General features: G+C 45.6%; 1 protein-coding gene across 1 annotated transcript in view; it reads right to left on the bottom strand.

Annotated features, from left to right (window-relative positions):
• LOC144753518 (uncharacterized) overlaps positions 1-12,275 on the bottom strand; it is a 166,318-nt gene extending 154,043 nt beyond the window's left edge. The window contains exon 1 of the mRNA XM_078641178.1: positions 12,168-12,275. Coding sequence (XP_078497304.1) covers positions 12,168-12,267 — 100 coding nt within the window. The 5' untranslated portion in view covers positions 12,268-12,275. The remainder of the gene's footprint in view (positions 1-12,167) is intronic.
• Positions 12,276-20,533: the final 8,258 nt, after the last annotated feature.

The raw sequence follows: 20,533 nt of genomic DNA, 5'->3' as shown, positions 1-20,533 counted from the left end.
ACTGACTTTGAGGATGCTATAAATTACTCAAGTCCATGGATGCTGCTGGGAACGCCCCCAGCAACACCCATTGCACACCCCTTTAACGCAGGACACTGCGTTAAAGGGACTGATATTAATCAGGCAGGATTAAGCCACAAAAAGTGGCTTAGTCCTGCCTGATACATATCACTCAGTCTTCTGCGCCACCGGAACGTCACAAAAAGTGCATCATTCAGGACATGGTGAGTGACATCAATGATGACATCTCAAATGACATCACTGATGACATCACTGATGAGATCATCCATGTGACAATCAAATATACCTCATCACACACTAGTATAATCTTTCATCACTCACTGTAAAATAGAAAGTGTCATATTTGAAACCATTGACACACCAATAGAAATTTCTAAACACCCACTCGGTTATTCATGGAACTATACACACATCTAAACTCTTACCTATAGATTCAGTGTTATATACAGTGAATAATCACTATTACAAGTATACAGTTATCCATATAGTGACTCATACAATCATTAAGTCTTAGACACACTTAATTAGATATAACTGTCACATACACTGCCTTTTTTTTCAAGTTTAATGGAGATGTACCATTGAGAGAAATATTTCATCACCACCACACCCATAAACATATACACTCACTGAAACAACTGTTATAACATGTAGTCTTAACCTCATATACCTACTGAATGAACTATTCACACATGTTTTGGCAATCACACACCCCCCGACCAAACCACATAGACATTCATTTACCCATACAAATACTCACTTAAGAAACCAATAACAAATATAGTCTTTAACATAGCAATAAAGACAAAACAATAAAGACTTTCACACAGTTTAGTAACTACACATTATATATAGTGAGACTCTACAAATTAGTCAAGGAAACAATCAATGACACTGTTACTAAATCCACCATCCACACATTTATATTTATATTTCCACTCATTCTTCAATGCAAAGTAGTGTATTTATAATACATATTTAAATATCAAAGCAAACCACATTCACTGGATGATGTCATCAGTGATGTCATCAGTGATGTCATTTGAGATGTCATCATTGATGTCATCAGTGATGTCATCAGTGATGTCACTGACCATGTCATGAATGATGTTATATGTGACATCATCAGCAGTGGATTGCGGGCGCGCGAGTTATAGTGAGTACAACTAACTATAACGGGGGAAGTTCAATGGTTTTGTATGAGTAAAAGGTCTAGCTAACTATAATATATATATAATTATATATACGTGCGCAGACGTGCGCGGACCTTCGCGGGCGCGAGCTGCATGCTGATTGGCTGCCAATGTCTGTCAACACTCCAAAACAGAAATTGTTGGCAGCCATCTTGTGCCTCGGTAGACTGAGGCACAAGAAAGCAGAAAAACAAACGTGTAGAACTCAAAAAGGGGGCAGGGTAGAAGCACCCTGACCCCCTAGGCCTGCTCAGGGGGTCCCACTAGGACCCCCGAAGGCAAATAAAATAAATGGTTTTTTTTTAAAAATCACGGGGTGCGCGTACCGTGCGCGCACGGGTCCGCGTACGTACGCGTACGGTATGCGGACGGTGCGCGTACCTTTCCGAGAAAGCTGCATGCTTATTGGCTGTCAACACTCCAAACCAGGAAGTGTTGGTAGCCATCTTGTGCTCATAAGACTGAGGCAAAAGAAAGCAGAAAAACAAATGTGTAGAACACAAAAAGGGGGCAGGATAGAAACACCCTGACCCCCTAGGCCTGCTAAGGTGGTCCCACAAGGACCCCAATGCCAAATATTTTTATTTTTTTTAAACCCAGTATGTTTTTTAAAGAATTACCCCCCAGGGGGACCAAATCTCGGGGCATAGTGATAAAGAAGTGTGGGGGGTGCCCAATCCCCCCCACACTGCCCCAGGGACTGCCGCCCTCCGGGGCAAAGCAACACAGCCCACTGGCGCATACTGGAGGCTCCTGGTGGGCTAGTTGGCCCCCAGGGACCCCCAGCATGCAAGGGGAATTAGTTCCCCCTCTGCAAATGCGCCAGTGGGCTGCGTTGCAGAGAGGTGTAAAAAGGGGCATAGCCTCATTACACCTCTGTGCAATGCAGCCCCCTGGCGCATACTGGAGGTTCCAGGTGGGCTAGTTGGCCCCAGGGACCCCCAGTATGCAAGGGGAATTAGTTTCCCCTCTTCAAACATGCACGGGGGCTGCGTTGCAGAGAGGTGTATAAAAGGGTGTGGCCTCATTACACCTCTCTGCAATGCAGCCCCCTGGCGCTTACTGCAGGTTCACAGTGGGCTAGTTGGCCCCCAGGGACCCCTAGTATGCAAGGGGAATTAGTTCCCCCTCTGCAAACACGCCCGGGGGCTGCGTTGCAGAGAGGTGTAAAAAGGGGAGTGGCTTCATTACACCTCTCTGCAATGTAGTCCCCTGGCGCATACTGGAGATTCCTGGTGGGCTTTCAGGTCTTATATGGTTAGGAATTAGCATTGAAAAAAACTTTGAAATTCACTGAAAAAACCATAGGTTTCAGGCATTATATAGGTAGGAATTAGCATTTAAAAAACCTTGCAAATTCACTGAAAAAACCTTAGGTTTCAGGCCTTATGTAGTTAGGAATTAGCATTTAAAAAACCTTTAAAATTCACTCAAAAAAATATAAGTTTTAGGGGTGTTATAGTTAGCTGGACATTTCACTCATACAAAACCATTGAAATTGCTCCTATATAGTTAGTTGTACTAACTATATTTTGCGCACCCACAATCCACTGCTGATGATGTCACATATTACATCATTCATGACATGGTCAGTGACATCACTGATGACATCTCAAATGACATCAATGATGACATCACTGATGACATCATCCACGTGACAATCACATACACTTTTTCGTACACTAGTAAAATCTTTCATAACTCTTTGTAAAATACAGAGTATCATATTTGAATCCATTGTCACAGCAATACAAGTATCTAAAAACCCACTCAGTGATTCATAGATGTATACACACATCTAATCACTTACCTGTAGATTCACTCATACATGCTGTCAATGAACAATAGAACCCTATCAAAAATACGTATACACCTATATCGACATTACACACCAGCACACATCCTATTCACATATGAAGTCATCCTACTCACTTATGCAAACAATGGATCATACTTACATATTTACTTAACTACACACTTATACAAACACAACTTCATCTATTCATTTAGATAGTAAGTCATACTTAGTGAATTATAAAATCATTATTAGAGGTATACAGCTATCCATACAGTCACTCACACAATCATTGAGTCTTATGTATACTTATTTATATACAACAACTGTCACATACACTGCCTTTTATTTTTCTAGTTTGTTGGACATGTACCATTTAGAAATATATTTGCTCATCACCACACCCATAAAGATATTCACTCACCCAAACAACTGTTAGAACATGTAGTTTTAACTTCATATATCTAGTGAATCAACTATTCACACATCTTTGGGCAGTCACACACCCCCCACTGAACCACACACACATTCACTCTCCCATACAAATACTCAGTTAACTGATCAATAACTAATATAGACTTTCACATAGCTAGTAACCAACTGGAGAACCAGTTTACACAACAACTGACAAAGTGATACAGATATTCACACAGTTTAGTCACTATCCACTATATTTAGTGAGACACTATAAATTGGTCAAGTAAACAGTCAATTACACTGCTACTAAATCCTCCATCCAAATATTTATTTTTATATATCTACTCATTCTTCAATGCAAATTGCTATATATATAATGCATAATTAAATAACGAAGCAAACCACATTCACTGGATGATGTCATCAGTGATGTCATTTGAGATGTCATCAGTGATGTCACTGACCATGTCATGAATGATGTAATATGTGACATCATCAGCAGTGGATTGCGGGTGCGTGAAATATAGTTAGTACAACTAACTATATAGGAGCAATTTCAATGGTTTTGTATGAGTGAAATGTCCAGCTAACTATAACACCCCTAAAACGTATATTTTTTTGAGTGAATTTTAAAGGTTCGTTAAATGCTAATTCCTAACTATATAAGGCCTAAAACCTATGTTTTTTTCAGTGAATATATATATATATATATGTAAATAGTCCAAAGAGGCGAGCCCCATCAGGCCTCCCTCGAGGGTCCCCAAGCTGTGCCAAAGACCTGCAATAGGGCAAGACCAGAACCTCAAGCACTCAGTGAGGCCCTGAGATCTAGCCCGCATGATGGACCCAGCGGCTTCCTCCCCACAATGGAATATAGGGATCGAGCGACTCGAAAACGGCTTCCTCGCGACGAGGGAGACCGATGGGCCGTCAAGAGGTCACTACTCCTCCACTATGCTGGAAGAGAAATAAACAAACTATTCAAACACCTACCGAATTCTGGCCTCATCACAGAATACAATGAGGCTGTAAGGGCGCTCAACACCTATTTCAACGCACAACTAAACCCGGACTTTGAAAGGTTTCAGCTACGCCAAGCACACCAAAGCAAAGGAGAGTCCATCTACACTTTCTACGCCAGGCTACGTGAGTTGGCCAGTACTTGCACAGCAGATGATAAACTAAAAGAAATCCAAATGCAGCTTATTCAGGAATAAGATGTTGCGAGGTTTGATCCTACACTAATCTAACATCACCCTCAAGGACATCTTGATCCTAGCACGCACACATGAGCTGTCCACCTACTGAGCCAACGAAATGGACCAGGCTCTTACACGAGCCCCAGAGAAGCCGGCAAGCATCAAAGAAGAACGTTTAGATGCTATCCGAACGAAGACCCGGAGTGATACAACCAGGGGCCAGAAATTCCCGACAAGTAGGCCGAGATGCGGACTCTGTGGCAGGGAAGAACACCCTGTCGGCGAGTGCCTAGCGCAAGGCCGCACCTGTTCCAACTGCGGCATCAACAATCATTTTGCGTCAGTTTGTAGGAGAAAGATCCGGAGCAAAAGGACCAAAGACAATAAATCGCTAACGAAGAGAGTGCACCAACTATCCCTCATGAACCTAGCGCACCAAGATGTCTCCAGATGGTCAAGGAAACAGAATTATCGCCTCAAAGTCTCCTCCCCATAAGAACACGAAGAGGAGACTTTTCTCATCTCTTTCACCAGGGAACTGAAACGCCGCAGAAGGCCACAACCGACATGTGTCATCTGAGTAGCAGGATCGGAAGTGAAAGCCGTTATCGAAACCGGTGCCTCAGTCAACGTAATGAGAGTCCAACAGTAAAACTGCCTTCAACCTAAACCCCAACTGGAGCCGTCTCACACCAAAATATTTGCATTCAGGAGTCACTCCCCTTTACCCCTTTGAGAGCGGATGTCAGTATCCATACAGTCTGAAGACTGAGACCAGGAACCCAACACATTGATAGGCAGCTACACTGCAGAAGATCTTGGCCTCGTATCCTTCGCCAAGAGCGTGCAGTAGAAATAAATCAAAGAATTTCTAGAACAATTTCCTGAGTTATTCAAAGGGATGTTTCAAATACCCCTCAGTGAGACTCCACTTTGACCTTGCTGTCGTACCTGTGGCACTCGTACATCACCACATCCCATTCAATCTCCCATCGTTGGTGGAGAAGGAACTTGAGAGGCTTGAGCAACAAGGCATGATAGAGAAGGTATATGGACTAACCTCATGGGTCTTCCCAATGGCGATAGTAGAAAAGCCCAAACAACCTGGGAAAATCCGCTTAAGTATGTGACGCCCACCATGCCCACCATGGAAAATATCATAGCGGACGTCAACGGTTCCCAGTGGTACTCAAGGCTGGACCTCAACGCCAGATAGCACCAGTTGCTACTGGCAGAGGAAAGCCGATTATCACCACTTTCAGCACCCACTTGGGGCTGCACCGATACAAACGCCTGAATTTAGGAATCTCATCGGCTGCCGAAGTATTTCAAAATGCCATACGCGATACCATGTCTGGGATACCCGGCGTCCTAAATGTCAGCAATGACATATTCATCCACTCACCTACTGCCGGGGAACACCACAAACACCTGAAAGCCACTCTCAAACACCTCAAAGAACACAGAGGTGCGCTACACAGAGACAAATGTTCATTCTTTAAGCGATCCATTGAGTTCTTTGGGTACGGCTTCAACCAAGATGGAATACAAGTAAACCCCTGCAAGTCACAAACAATCAAACAAGCGCCGACCCTAACATACCTTCAGAAATGAGGAGCTTCCTGGGGGTGGCCATGTACTGTGGGAGGTTCATTCCCGACCATGAGACTCTTGCCGAACCATTGAGCGCCCTAACAAAAACTGTCACCCGATGGACCTGAGGCTGTCGTGAAGAAGTTGCATTCCAAAGAAATAAAGATGCCCTCCTCGACAATGCCACACTCATATACTTCGCCCTGAAAAGCACATGGAATTGTTGGTAGATGCCCGTCCCGTCGGGCTTGGAGCAGTACTAGCTCAGGGACAAGAGCAAGGGCGGTGGGCAGCACTGGCTTTCGTGAGCAAAGCATTGACACCAACCAAAGCTCGCTACATGCAAATCGAGCGAGAGGGCCTGGCGATCAAGTGGGCCTGCAGGCATTTCCACCTGTACTTAAGCAGACAACCCTTCATCGTTGTCACTGACCACCAGCCTTTGGTCCTCCTCTTTCGAGGGTTGGTTCCCACCCACCGATCGAGAGGTGGGCCATCCAATTGCAACATTACCAGATGTAAGTAATCTACAGGCACGGAGAGAAAAACCCTGCTGATTTCCTATTGCACCACCCCACACCTTTAGTGGCTCACGACGACCCTGACGGAGCAGAAGACTATGTTAACATGATCTCAACTGCCGCCTGCCCCCAAGCACTAAGCCTGGAAGATAGCAAGGAAGCTGCTGAGGTGGACCCCACTATCCTCTGTGTATGCAATGCTGTGCAGAGCGCCACATGGAAAGACTTCCTCTGGGAATCGAATGATTGGGCGCACGAAGGCAAGGAGAGTTTGATGAAGATGTGGAGGAGTGCGAGACTAATTCAGTACCACCCAGGACGGGATCCTACTGTGAGGATCTCGCATCGTGGTCCCAAAGACCCTGAGACACCTTGTCACGCAGCTAGCGCATGGAGGACACCAAGGCACCATGAAAATTAAGTCAAAGAAGCGAGAAAAGGTATGGTTCCCTGGACTAGAAGAAAAGATCGAAGACCTTGTGTGTAAGTGTCATGCATGCCAATTAACAGGGGCGACAGAAAGGCCGGCATTGGTAATCACCGAAGAACCATGTACAAACCCATGGTCCAAACAAAGCCTGGATTTTGGGAGCTTGCCCTTCAGGTGGACCACTCTTGTCCTAGTAGACGCCTACTCTAAGTATCCTATCGTGGAAGTAATTGACACCTCAGCATTCATCCAAGTGGCTCTCGTCTTTGAGAAGGTGTTTCCCATTTTTGGCCTTCCGGTGGAGAACAAAAGTGACAACTGACTCCCGTTCCATGGCGCAGAGTTTTCTGATTTCCTCAAACAGCAAGGGATATGTCACAGTCAGATCACTCCCTAGTGGCCCCAGGCCAAAGGCAAGGTCAAGAGGTTCATGCGCACGCTGAACAAAATGCTTTGCATCACCACAACTGAACAAGCTGACCCAGAACATCACCTGCAGTAGTTCCTTAAAGAATATAGGAACACTCCTCACTGCACAACTCACCAGGCCCGGTGGGCCCTGATGTTCAATGGGCCGCAGCGGGATTTCTATCCCACCGCCTCATGTGTTAAAAAAAACCAAGTACGCCGCGAGTGGAGAAACATTAGAGCCTGTTAACACCGAATGGGCGAATACAAGATTACTTCTACCAGGCTATTCTGTCGTCATCAAAGATTGCCGACCTGGGTGGAAATTCAGAACACCATACCAGCACGGGATCTGGACCATCATTAGAAGTGATGGAACTATGGGAATGGCCAAGAAAGGGCAAGAAGTAATAGCAATAAATGTTTCATGATTCGAGAAGGTTACATCTCCATCTCCACCCTCTGTCTTGGATCACACTGAGGAAGTTGCCAGCTGGCCGGAATATGAGGGAAAGAAAAACCGGCGAGAAGATGTGCCTGGTGATCCTCCTGCCTGTGACCTGCCAATTTGCAGTCAATCTCATTGATACTGCCTCCGGCCCAATCCACCACCCAGCCAGTGACTCAAGGACTTTGTATGTCAAGTGAAATGAACTCTGATCTTCAAAACCAAGTTGGGGAGTGTGAGATTTGGGGGTCTCTAGTTGGCAGAGGTAGGTACCTTTGACCAAATTGGGACCCTTGCGTCTAGTCAGGGTAAGGGGGTATACTCCTAAAATAACCCGTGCTCACCCCCTTGGTAGCTTGGCACGAGCAGACAGGCTTATCTCAGAGGCAGTGTGTAAAGCATTTGTGAACGCATACAGTAACCCAGTTACAACACTACAGATGGACACCCCACAAGTTGTATAAAAATAAGTCTTTTTATATAGGCTGAACACAAGACCACAAATGACAAAAATCCACGATACTGTACTTTAAAAACGTTAGAAATAGCTTTGTTTTCTTTAGATGTAAAAGACAACACTTTGAGTTTAATGTACCTTTAGATGCGTAACGCTATACAACAAAAGCGTTGCAGGGAAGGTGATGCGTCGGTTCCTTACACGTAAGAACGGTGATGCGTCAGTTCTCTACTGCTGTGTAGGGGATGCGTTGGTTCTTCTCCGCGTGGGAAGGTGATGCGTCGGTTTCTTATTGCGCTTCCGTGGCGATGCGACAAGCAGCGCCGTGATGCGATGAAGATCCGGTGCAATGAAACAAAATGGCATCTTCTTCTTGATGCGACAACAATGCGTGCACACCTGACGGCCGTGCAGCAACTCAACGATATGCGCGAGAAGCGTGTCACGACAGGCCGTGCAACATGCTTCTCCGGTAATGCGACGGTGTCTGCTGCGATAGCGACACTTTTCTCCGGTGAAGCGAGGCCCTTCAGGTGATGCAATGGCAACAGCAGCAGCGGCGGCACGCTTCTCCAGTGATGCGAAGGCATCTGTTGCGACGGCGACGCTCTTCTCCGGTGATGCGATGACAACGGCTGCGGCGGCTACGCGCTTCTATGTCTTGAGATGCACTTCCATCTCCCAGCGACACGCAGTCTCTCAGAAAGCCCAGCTCAACAGCAGGCACTTCAATTCCCAGCAAGGGAAGGCAGGGGAGCTGGTTGGTGAAGTCTGTTGTCCCTGAGACTTCAGCAGGAGGCAAGCTCTATCTCAAGCCCTTGGAGATCCTTTACAAGCTGATTTGAAAGTGGCACAAAGTCCTTTCTCCTCCTCAGTTTCTCTGGTTCCTCTCCTCAGCAAAGATTCTTCTTGTTTCCCAAAAGTGATCTAAAGTTCTTGGGCCTGGGTCCCAATATTTATACTAGCAAATCCTTTTGTCCTCTGAAGGCAGAGAGGCCTTTGCCTAGTCCAAACCAGTTCTGGTCAGTCCTGGAGCACTCTGTTTACATGACTCCTTCTTTCCTTTCACAGTGTAGGCCAGGGACATCAGACGCACCACAGGAGGTGGAGGCAGCATTGTGAAGGGAAGGCACAGCCCTATTCTGGTCCCAGGTCAAGCTCCTCCCACCACTCTACATGTAGATCTCTCTATTCAGCCCTGTGCTGATTCACCCTGTCTCCTGGAATCCCCTAGCCCCTTTCACTCAAACTTCAGACAAAGAATACACAACCTAGCAGAGGCCGGCTTGGATAGTTAGGCAGAAAATACCTACTTTCTAAAAGTGGTATTTTGAAACACAGAATGTTAAAACCAACTTCACTAAAATATGTATTTTATCATTCTGAGTTCAGGCATACTAAACTCGCATTTCCTCCTAGTTCCCTGAGACAGTTAGGATTATAAAATGTTATAATATAACTGCCCATTCTGGCCTATGGGGAACAGGTAGCCCTGCAATAGTGATGTAATGGCTGTAATTCACTATCAGGATATGCCTCACACATCAGGGCATGTCCTACCTTGTACCTATAATGCACCCTGCCCTAGGGCCTACCATAGGGGTGACTAATATGCAGAAAAGAGAAGGTTGAGAGAGCGGGAAGTGGGTGCACTTACCCAGTCAGCATGGCAGTACCAGACTGCACACAGGGTCTGCAGTGGCAGAGACACAATTTTACAGGCTGCTTCTGTGGGTGGCACCAGCCAATCATAAAGTCACTGATCCATACATCAATTTACCATAGGGAGAGCATATGCACTTTAGCACTGATCAGCAGTGGTAAAGTGCCCAGAGTCATAAAACCAACAGAAACAGGTCAGACAAAATACAGGAGGAAGGCACAAAGTTCTGGGATGACCCTGCAAAAAGGGCCAAGTCCAACAGAAAGGGATGTAACAGGTTAGCGGTTCTGTTCTCTTGAGGGAGACCGGGTGTAAATCCAGGACATCCTCTGGGCAGGTGTGACTGGAGGGGTATAAAAAAGGAAGTGGATCGCTCGGAGTCACACTCCGGCACAGTACCACGGTGTGCAAGTGTGTTTGAAAAGATCGCCGAAGCTGGGCAGAGAGAATATAAGGGCGCCCCCTAGGTCTGCACACACACCACACATGTAACCTGCAGACTTGCAAAGCGTTATTTGATTTCATTGTTCCAGAGCTGAGAAAATCAAAAGATCATTGAATTGGGTTAAAACAAAACCTATAAAGGCCACCTTCACTTCTGACGCAAGCAATCTAAGAGACCCCTAATATTATGATTGGACCCACAGGCATTTCATTCTATGATTTTCGATTTAGCGCGCCACTCTTTTGTTATTGCAGAATTTGACCTTATGAAACCACATATGATGTACGAGTGCACGGTGTGGACAGTTTGCTCTGAAGACAGAAAAAGAGGAATCATCAAATCCGCATGAACCATCTATGCTGGGGGAGGGGGGTGTAAACTGGAACAGGCCTCGGGTACAATGGGTCGTAACTGCAGGGAGCTCATTAGGAGTCAAATCACATGCATGCGCGGAGATGCCAACTTCCAAGAATGGGCCTTTTCTTTGTAACAGAACAGCGCTCCGTTTCATAACAACATAATGTTTTTAGAAAAAAGCATCATGTTCCGAAACCAGGAGGAGTTTGGTTATCATGGGCCCCTGTGGCAAGTAATAATGAACTGGGCCACATTAAAGGATCTTTGAACTGCTTCTAGATATAGAGGGCACATCCATTCGCACCATGTGCACTAGTGTTTTAGGGAACAGAGCAAACTTTTTTTCTCCAAACTTGTGAACGATGTCAAAAGATACAGCAAACAGTATTTTTACATGATAACAAACGGATAATATATATTTCCTCTTATTTTTAAATCTGAATGGGGCAAAAATCGGTTTATTCCATTTGTATCATATAATAAACATTTCTTTTGCTCTTTTTCATTTTTCCCTAAAAATAGCCGACTTGTCTTTGCGCAAAGCCTTAGTAAAGACATACAATGATTTTCTATACAATACAATTGGTATTCAGTATTATCGCAATCTAATTAGGCAACTTAAAATATTGCAACATCTGCGAGTGAAGTGTCATCGGAAGTCGGGCATCTGGAATAGTCCAAAAAGCCTTGATTACTGTTTTATATAGTAAATGATCCATATGAAATATGAAAAGGTTTGCACACACGAAAGCCACGCAGACTAAGAAACTGTGACATTTTGACAAAATTAGATTTTCATTATCTGTTATTTTTACACTAACACGTTTAAGATGTGATAGGTTACACACATAACTGCATAGTTAAGCAAACATTTGAAGTGGCCGGGGATGCGTCAGTCCCCCTATGCCACAGGCAGCTGCCCCGCTGGACACCCCTCTCCGCCCTCTGCGTACACACTTTCGAAGACCACTGCCCTATCGTGCTCCATAGGGGTGCACTAAAAAAGTAAGCTAGATAACCTCAAATGACAATTGTTGCCGAAGTTTCCTGAAGTAAATGGAAACACGCACCACAGCACGCCTACCGTGCTTTCTCACGGTAGACGAGCGGACACATTCTTTTAAAGGGAAGAGGGACCAGGCTTGTAAAAAGTTTGAAGCCCACTCCTGTGGAGACCCGAGCTACCTCTATGAGAGAGCGACTTGGCGGGAAATGCTCACCTCGCAAAGCGTCCCGCAGGTCCTGGTTCACGTGCCTTCCATTTGTTGTCCTCCCTCGAGGGACCAGCCCTGCAGCGTTGTCAGTGCAGTTCAGACTCATTCTGCCATGTAGACCCCCCCTCCAGAAAGACGGCGCGCGGACTTGTGACTTCACCGGCCAGCATCTGTTACCCTTGGCAACAAAGAGCGGCGCTCCTTCCATTTGCTGTTTTGAATTGATTCGCTAGAAAGTGTACTGGGCAGCAATAGAAATACGGCGTGCGCAATGAAGCACACTTCTCAAACGGATATTCGAAGAAAAGTTTTTGACAAAGTGCTCCACCATAACAACTAAACTGCGGGTCGCCGGAGGTATGTGTGATCTGAGGTCTTACGGCATACACTGTTCGGCCTTTTTTAATTCCCATAGTTGGCTGGCGTTATGACATGTTTTTCAGTCCTGATTTTCCTACTATAGCAGGGTCTCTAACCTATGTTTGAGAACGCCGGATTCATGATCTTTAGCAAATCCTTACAAGGGATACACAGTGAATATACATTGGCTTTTTACATTATTGGTGGTTTGGTTAAAAATATGTAATGGATACACCACTCCTGACCTGCGTTGGACAGTTGCTTATGGGTCTAGTAATTGTAACGTGAAAAAAGTGCTGTTGGTCAAATAACAAAGAACGGCAAAAGGTGTCACTCAAGAAAGGGGTCACCCGGCAATTATACATTTTATTACAAGATAGGAGGCTCTCTAATATTCATCTCCATGTCTTTAATAAAATCTTCTTCGCCAACTGGCTATGAGAGTCTGCAGCTTGCCCTATTGGTTAGGCCAGTTTCCAGGTATTTTGGGATCAAATGCAAGGAACACACTTTGCACCCTCCCTTTTTACATACGCAACGCTTGCAGTAATCTCTCCATCACTGAAATTGTATTTTTTAATTCCTCATGAAAAACGGTTACACTCTGGCAAAAACTACGAATATCAGGCAAAGTATTCACATTTCTACAAAAGGGATACCTCCACTTCAAAATTGGGACTTTCACGGGAGGATTTTACACCCATTTAATTTGTGTAGTGCCACTCACGAGGAGAAGCTATAGAAAACATGCACTTGTTTAGAAAATGCTTGCAAGTAGGACAACTTTGGAGTATGCATGATTGTCAAAAAGCTAAGCAAGGTACAATTGCACTGCAAAATGGTTGTGATACAGAGAGAGTTCACAGTCTCTCTCAGAAAGAGAGGACAACACAGATGCATAAAGCAGGGGACTCTCAAAGCAATCGGCTGCCCAGTAATCAGCTACTGCACAGATCTACACTTGCATATAACAATTTCGCGTAACTGATTTCTAGGTTATGCATCTGCCAGATCCCATCACTGGGATGCTAAACTCCCATAGGGTTAGCTAGACAACCACCACAAGACTTCAGTACCATAAAATGGCATGGTATAGCAATTTTAAAGTAAAAAAAAAATATAAAATAGATGTGGCAACTGTTGCCTTTTGTCCTCCTCAGGCCTTTGCACTATGCAAACCACAGTGATATCAAAACATTTGTTACATGAAAACATTTCCAGGGATTCCTTGTTAGAAATTGGGTTTCTGGTTTGCAGAGATATGCCTCCTGTCCAAGCAGAAACCGTAAACCTAGTCAGGGTAAGTCAGATGCACACCCTAAATTAACCTGTGCACACCTTCTGGTAGCTTGGTACAGAACAGTCAGGCTTAACTTAAGAGGCAATCTGCAAAGTATTTGTGCAACACTTCGAATAGTAACACAGTAAAAACACTACAAAAGAACTCCACACCATGTTAGAAAAATAGATTATCTGAACAAGACCAAAATGCCAAAAATCCATGAAGTGGAAGTTGAGTTATCAAATTTTAAAGAATAAACTGTTTTGTAGTGCTTAGAAGTTAATAGCGCCAGCGAGGGCTGTCTGGTCATGCTAGACTGGGCCAAAATCAAAAGTTCAGTTCAACTGTGATGGAGCGCAGGTGAGATACAGGGACAAGCCGTGGCCTGCTGAACAGTTCCTGAGATGCATCGACTTCGAAGACGATGCATTGCCATTGATTGTACCTATGTAGGGAATGAGTATGTCCCAAGCTACACATTGTTGAGGATGCATCGAGGGTTGAGATACTAGGAGCACCGAGATCATGCATTGTCGAACCGGTGGCCTGTAGGCAATCCATGCAGCACAAAAGCGATGCATCGGTGCTGAGCCACGCAAAGCTCAGAGATGCGTCAGGATCTTGAAATGATGCGTCGTGCAGTCGGGAAGGCGATGTCCGCAGTCCAAGCAGCAGCGGCAATGCGTCGCTGTAGAGGGAGATGTTCCGGTTCTGTTTAGCTCAATGACATCGAAGCGTGGATTTTAGCTGTTGCAGCACTTTATACCCACTTCCAAGGCCCCAGGACTGGATTGGCACCACTTGGCAGGGCAAAACTTACAGCAAGCCAAGTCCAGGTGCTGTTGCAGGTGATGAAAAGTATTTGATGTCCCTGAGAGTTAGACCAGGGGCAAGGCTGCATGCCTTTCGAGTCACTCTGGTTTCAAGTGAGATGGGTCCAGTCCTTTCCTCTGGAGGGGAGACAGTTGCAGGCAGCAGGGTAGCACATCAGAGAAGAAAAGCAGCTCTTCCAGATCAGCAGTCCAACAGAGTGACAGACGTTGTAGCACCACAGCAGTACTTCTTCCTGGCAGAGTTCTTCACAGATCAAGTAGTGTCTGATTTGGTGGGGACAGAGACCCAGCACTTATACCAAGTTGTGCCTTTAAAGTGAAGGTGACTTCAAAGAGGGGCTTTAAAGAGCACCCAAGTCCTCCCTCTCAGCTCTGGCTCCAACCTTTCTAAAGGGGATATGCATCCCTCTGTGTGGTGACAGGACACTGCTTATGCATGTGTAAATGTGAGTTGCTCCCATCCTCCCAGGATGTGGATGGGCACTCAGTCACACCTAAGCTTCCTTTGTGTGTGGCTGTCTAAAGGGAATGCACAAAGTCTAGTTGTCACAAACCCCAGACGTGTATTGGAGGCAGGCTGCATGCACACAGGTTAAGAAGAGAGAAATGCATCTTTCTAGAAGTGGCATTTCTAAAATAGTAGTGATAAATTCGACTTTGCCAGCAAACAGGATTTATTATTACCATTCCAATGATGTGAAACATAACAGAACTACTCCTTCTCAATTAGGAATTACAGCTTAGAAGAGTAATAAGGAATCCTAATGTTAACTTATGAGAGGGGTAGACCTCATAGTAGTGAACAACACATTTGGACGCTTTTCACTACGAGGACATGTAAAACTTAAAAGAACATGTCATACCTTTTGAATACATAGCAGCCTTCCCTATGGAATACCTAGGGCCTACATTAGTGGTGACCTATATGTAATAAAAGGGGAGTTTAAGACTTGGAAAGGGGTTTTAAATGGCTAGTCGACATGGCAGTGTAAACTGCGCACATAGGCTCTGCAGTGGTAGTCCTGAGGCATGTTCAAAGTGCTATTTGTGTGAGTGGCACAATCAGTGCTGCAGGCCCACTAGTAGCATTTCATTTTCAGGCCCTGGGTACAAGTAGTGCACTCTACTAGGGACTTATAAGTAAATGAAATATGCTAGTTGTGCACATGTTAGCCAAACCATGTTTTAGGGGAAAAGCACATGCACCTTTGCACTAGTTAGCAGTGGTAAAGTGCTCAGAGTCCTAAGGTCAACAAAAAGAAAACAGCAAAAATTGAAGGTAAGCAGGCAAAATGTTTTTGGAAAGACCAACCTAAACATGCTGCCAGGTCTAAAAGTTATTTTTCACATGAATGCCCAGTTCTATAAGTTTCATCAAACACTGTGGTCACCTTATTTGTATGTACCCACATTTTTACCACTACAATGGAAGTCACAATACCATAAACCCAAAAGCCCAAGTCTCAATCATACAAGAGCATCACCATGTTACACGAAAGAGCTTATTCCTGTGTAAAGAGTTGAGTGGGTCATGATGAGACTCTGATTGCCATCAATATGGCCACGCTGCATTTGTTGAGCCTGTTTCCACCAAGGTGCTTGGTAGGACTGAGCTGACGATCTGTCACAGTATGGCTACTACGGCATCTCCATTACATGCCCTCCCACCCAGTAGCGGCCTGTGGTGGGAGTGCTGCTGGGCGCTGACGTGGGGCGGGGGAGGGCAGGGTGGGGTGTGGTAAACTACAGAATATGGCCGATTAGAGGTAAGTAAACATATAAATAAATTAAACACATTTTGTTGTGCGCACTGCATCACATTTGGTGATGCAGCGGGCCCAATGAAATTTGAAATTTTGACGCTGATGCTATCACAAAAAGTGTCATCACCTAACCTTTTAAATAATGGCACCACTGAACTCAAAATACAACAATAGACAAAAGAGAAAACTTTAAATGCAATATTAATAAAATAATGCACAGGTTTATAATGCAGTTACATATCTTTTTTGTATCAGACATATATATTATTTCACGTAGTGCCTGGCAAGTCGAGTTTGGTGGTCTGCTACAATGAGGCTGGCATGGATAGCTCTGCAGCCTCCAGCACCTTTATGCCTGCAGATTATACCCACACAACAGGCTAAGGGAATTCCTAAGTATCGCTGAAATACTAGTAAATGAGTCCATGACTTACTGGGAATTATCATTACCCCGATCTGTAGTCTCTCCTCGTCCCATTCCTAACAGAATGAGGAAGCAATGCCTCATTCTGTTAGGAGTTGGACGAGGAGGACAGAGATGAGGGAGTAATGGTGAATAAGCAACCAGTCAATGCTTAGCAACCAGTCAATCCTCTGGTTTGACCTAAGCTTAAATGTGACAAGCTGACTGTGGAGTGAGAAGGGGTTGAAGATGGATATCTATGGTTCTTCATACTGTTCTGTGATATTGGATAAACTTACTTGCTCCCCTTGTCCTGTGTGTATCCAGAATGGTAAGTCCCATGCATTTACAAAGCCTGGGGGGCGGGGGGATTAGGTGATTAGACAGCTCTGAGCTGGTGGGTGGAGTGCCTTAATCACCAGCCTCCCATTGTCACATTGGTAAGGATTTGTTAAAATGAACTGTTGCCTGATTCAACATGGTAAACTTGTAGCAGTTGTGCAGATTCTACAAATACGTGTTAATGAAATTCCAGCCCTGGACTGCTTCTAAATCAGGCGATTAATGGGTAGGAGATGGCTTTTGCCTTCTCTTGCCATGCTTTTTATCAGTATGTGCAAAGAACGTAAGAGACACACATGCATGTAGAAAATGACTGGGATTAATAGAAGCAACATAAATGGTTTAAAGGGATAAAACTACAAATAACTGTCATGCCCCCCCAAATAGGACAGGAGCCAGGAGTAGTGTTCGACACATCTTTATTCTTCTGTGTCCTACTCATAACTGCCCCTTCAGTCCTTGTCCCTCCTATTCCTGTCCCTCCTTCCTAGCTCCGCCCCCCAACCACTAGACTGCATCGCGACACAACATCTCCCCCCTTTTTGACAAACAAAGTTGATTCTCAAAGCGTCTATAGTTCCTTGATCAGCTGCACAGGGCTGCGGCCCGCCTGTTTGAGTCATGGAACACATCTCCATTACAAACGCAAACTCGGTCTGTTTCTCAGGTGTCAGCAGGGTGCAGTCTGTTGGAGATACTTCATTGTGTCTTTCCGGCTGTCTTGACAGGAGTGTCGCTTCTTGTGATGTGGTTGTTGGTGGCTCCGCTAGATGTCGGCTGTCCGTTTTCTTTTGTAGTTCTTGTTTGAGTGGCAATTGATCTCTTACACGTGTGTCCGTTGTTTTAGTTTTCTTCCGAGCGCTTGCATGCACTTCTATTTCTCGTTGTCTTATTCGGTCAGGGGCCTCCATGTCCTCCTGTCCGTGGACAGGCATGCCAGATAACCCAGGTGCACGTTTCCCTTCTGACTGATGATAGTGACCTCTCTTTCCCAACGGGTTGGCCCCTCTGGGTAGGGTGACTGGGTGGTCCCTTCCCGCCCAGTGGGTACAGTCACCGGCATCTGTGCTTCTTTTGTGTCCCTTTTGTGTAAGCCTTGCTGACCCCTTCAGCGGTGACGGTATATTCTTCACGTCATGATGTTCCTGGGGCTGGCATGGCATGTTGTCTTGTGGAGAGTTCAGGCATTGCAGGTTGTTGGCCTGAGGTGTGTTGTTTCGGACAGGGACGACGGTCTTTGCTTCCCCTGTGTTTTCAAGTGGTGGACACAGTGATCGTTGTCGGTACCAGGATTCTGTTGTTTTAAGTGATTGTCCGGACATGCTTTCTGAATCGGTCGATGACGCACTCCTAGAGTCGACGCTGTCGAGGAGACACCAGGATTCTGTTGATTTAAGTGATTGTCCGGACATGCTTTCTGAATCGGTCGATGACGCACTCTTGGAGTTGATGCTATCGAGGAGACACTCCTCTGGGTGCATCTTTTGAAGTGTCTTTTGTGTTATTGCTGTGACGGGTTTGTTTGCTAGCCCCGTATTTACTTCCTTGGTTTGGTCTTGGGATAATATTCGACTCTTCTCTGTTTTCTCCTGATCACAGATGGCTTGAGCGTGTGCGTCTTGAGTCATTCGAGTGTATGTGTATATCGGTTTCTGGGGATGGCGTGGCTTGTCCCCTCGCCTGTGTTTGGTCCTTTCTTCATAGCCGTTGAGTCGACTGTCGTCGGTCTCATCTGTGTGATCTGTGTCTCTGCTTGATGGTTCTCCGGAGTAGTATGTTAGTTTCCGAATATAACGTGGCTTGTCCCCTCGCCGGTGTTTGGTATTTTCATCATGACCATTGAGTAGACTGGTCTCGGCCTCCTCTGTGTGGTCTGTGTCACTGCTTGATATGTCTCCAGAGTAGTGTGTTGAGTGACTTCTCGGCGTTATGTCAATCCGGTTGTTCCTGGCTGTCCCATTCTTTCGTACACCCTTATCCATTGTCTTTTGTGTTGGTGACTCAGGGAGTTCCCTGTCACTTCGTCTTTCATGGTATCTTGTCTCTGGTCCGCCTTCGCCCTCCCTCTCTCGGGTTTTGTTTGTCTCCTGGGCCTTCCTCGCGGACATGGGGGATGTCTCCTTTCTGTTTCCTGCTTCCCTGTCACTTAGGCCTTCGCCCTCCCTCTCTCGGGTTTTGTTTGTCTCCTGGGCCTTCCTCGCGGACATGGGGGATGTCTCCTTTCTGTTTCCTGCTTCCCTGTCACTTTGTCTCTCATGACGTCTTGCCTCTAGTCCGCTTTCGCCCTCCCTCTCTCGGGTTTTGTTTGACTCCTGAGCTTTCCTCGCGGACATGGAGAGTGACTCTTTTCTTCTCTTATTGTTTCCTGCGTCCTGATGAAATTCTTTGGATGCTTCCCTCGCTGTGACCCGCTCTCCAACTTCGGCTCTCCTGATGATCTCTTTTAGCGAGAACCGCCCTTGAATGATTTTGCGCTTGGTGTCGGGTTTTGAACAGCCTTCAATCACCCGCAGTCGGATTGCATCTTCATTTGTGAAGGTGTCGAAGTGGCAGCATTTCACTAGACGTTGCAGCCGGGTAATGAAACTTGGTAAGGATTCTAAAGGTTCCTGCCGTGCTGCGTTGAAAACAATGCGTTCACGATCCACATCTTCCTTTGCGTAGAAATGAGCGAGCAGCGTCTCTCTGAGTTCCCTATATGTCTCTGTGTCTTTTGCTGAAAAAGTTTTGATTAGGCGTCTGCCTTCCTGACCCACCAGCTGAAGCAATAGTAGTCGACGTTTGCTATCCCTTCGCTCGCCGGTCGTTGCAAGGAATTCGTCCAACGACTCCAGCCACCTTGACCCTTCGGGACCTAAACAGTGGTCGCTAGTCTGTGCCACTGGAGGAGGTACTCCGATGCAAGGGTTGGGTTTATGCGTGTCTTTCCTCACTGGCATGATGGTGGAATGCGCAAGCGTCAGTTAGAAGGACTTCGTTTCTTGAGATCAGCGTTTCTTGAGATCAGCTTGGTCGTCACTCACCCGTTGGCGGTATGTTTCTTTTGTCGTAGTTGTTGCGTTTGATCGTTCGTATTTGCTTATGCTTGTTGTTTGCCAATGTATGGTGTGGTTTCCTCTCGTCTTTACCACTATTTGTGTCTTGCTGTTGCTTGTGCTTGTTGGCAGTCTTTCTTTCTTTGCCAGTGTTTGTTGCTTGTTGTTTGCCAATGTATGGTGTGGTTTCCTCTCGTCTTTACCACTATTTGTGTCTTGCTGTTGCTTGTGCTTGTTGGCAGTCTTTCTTTCTTTGCCAGTGTTTGTTGGGCTTCTTGCTGTCTTCTTGTACCTGCTTGTGCTTGTGTGCGATATTTCTTCTGTGCTTGCATTTGCCAGCGTTTGATGTGTTTC

The sequence above is a fragment of the Lissotriton helveticus genome, chromosome 5_1 (genome assembly GCF_964261635.1).
Source record: "Lissotriton helveticus chromosome 5_1, aLisHel1.1, whole genome shotgun sequence".
Lineage (NCBI taxonomy): Eukaryota > Metazoa > Chordata > Amphibia > Caudata > Salamandridae > Lissotriton > Lissotriton helveticus.
Note: the sequence above shows the minus strand (reverse complement) of the source record. Positions and strands in the feature narration are given on the sequence as shown.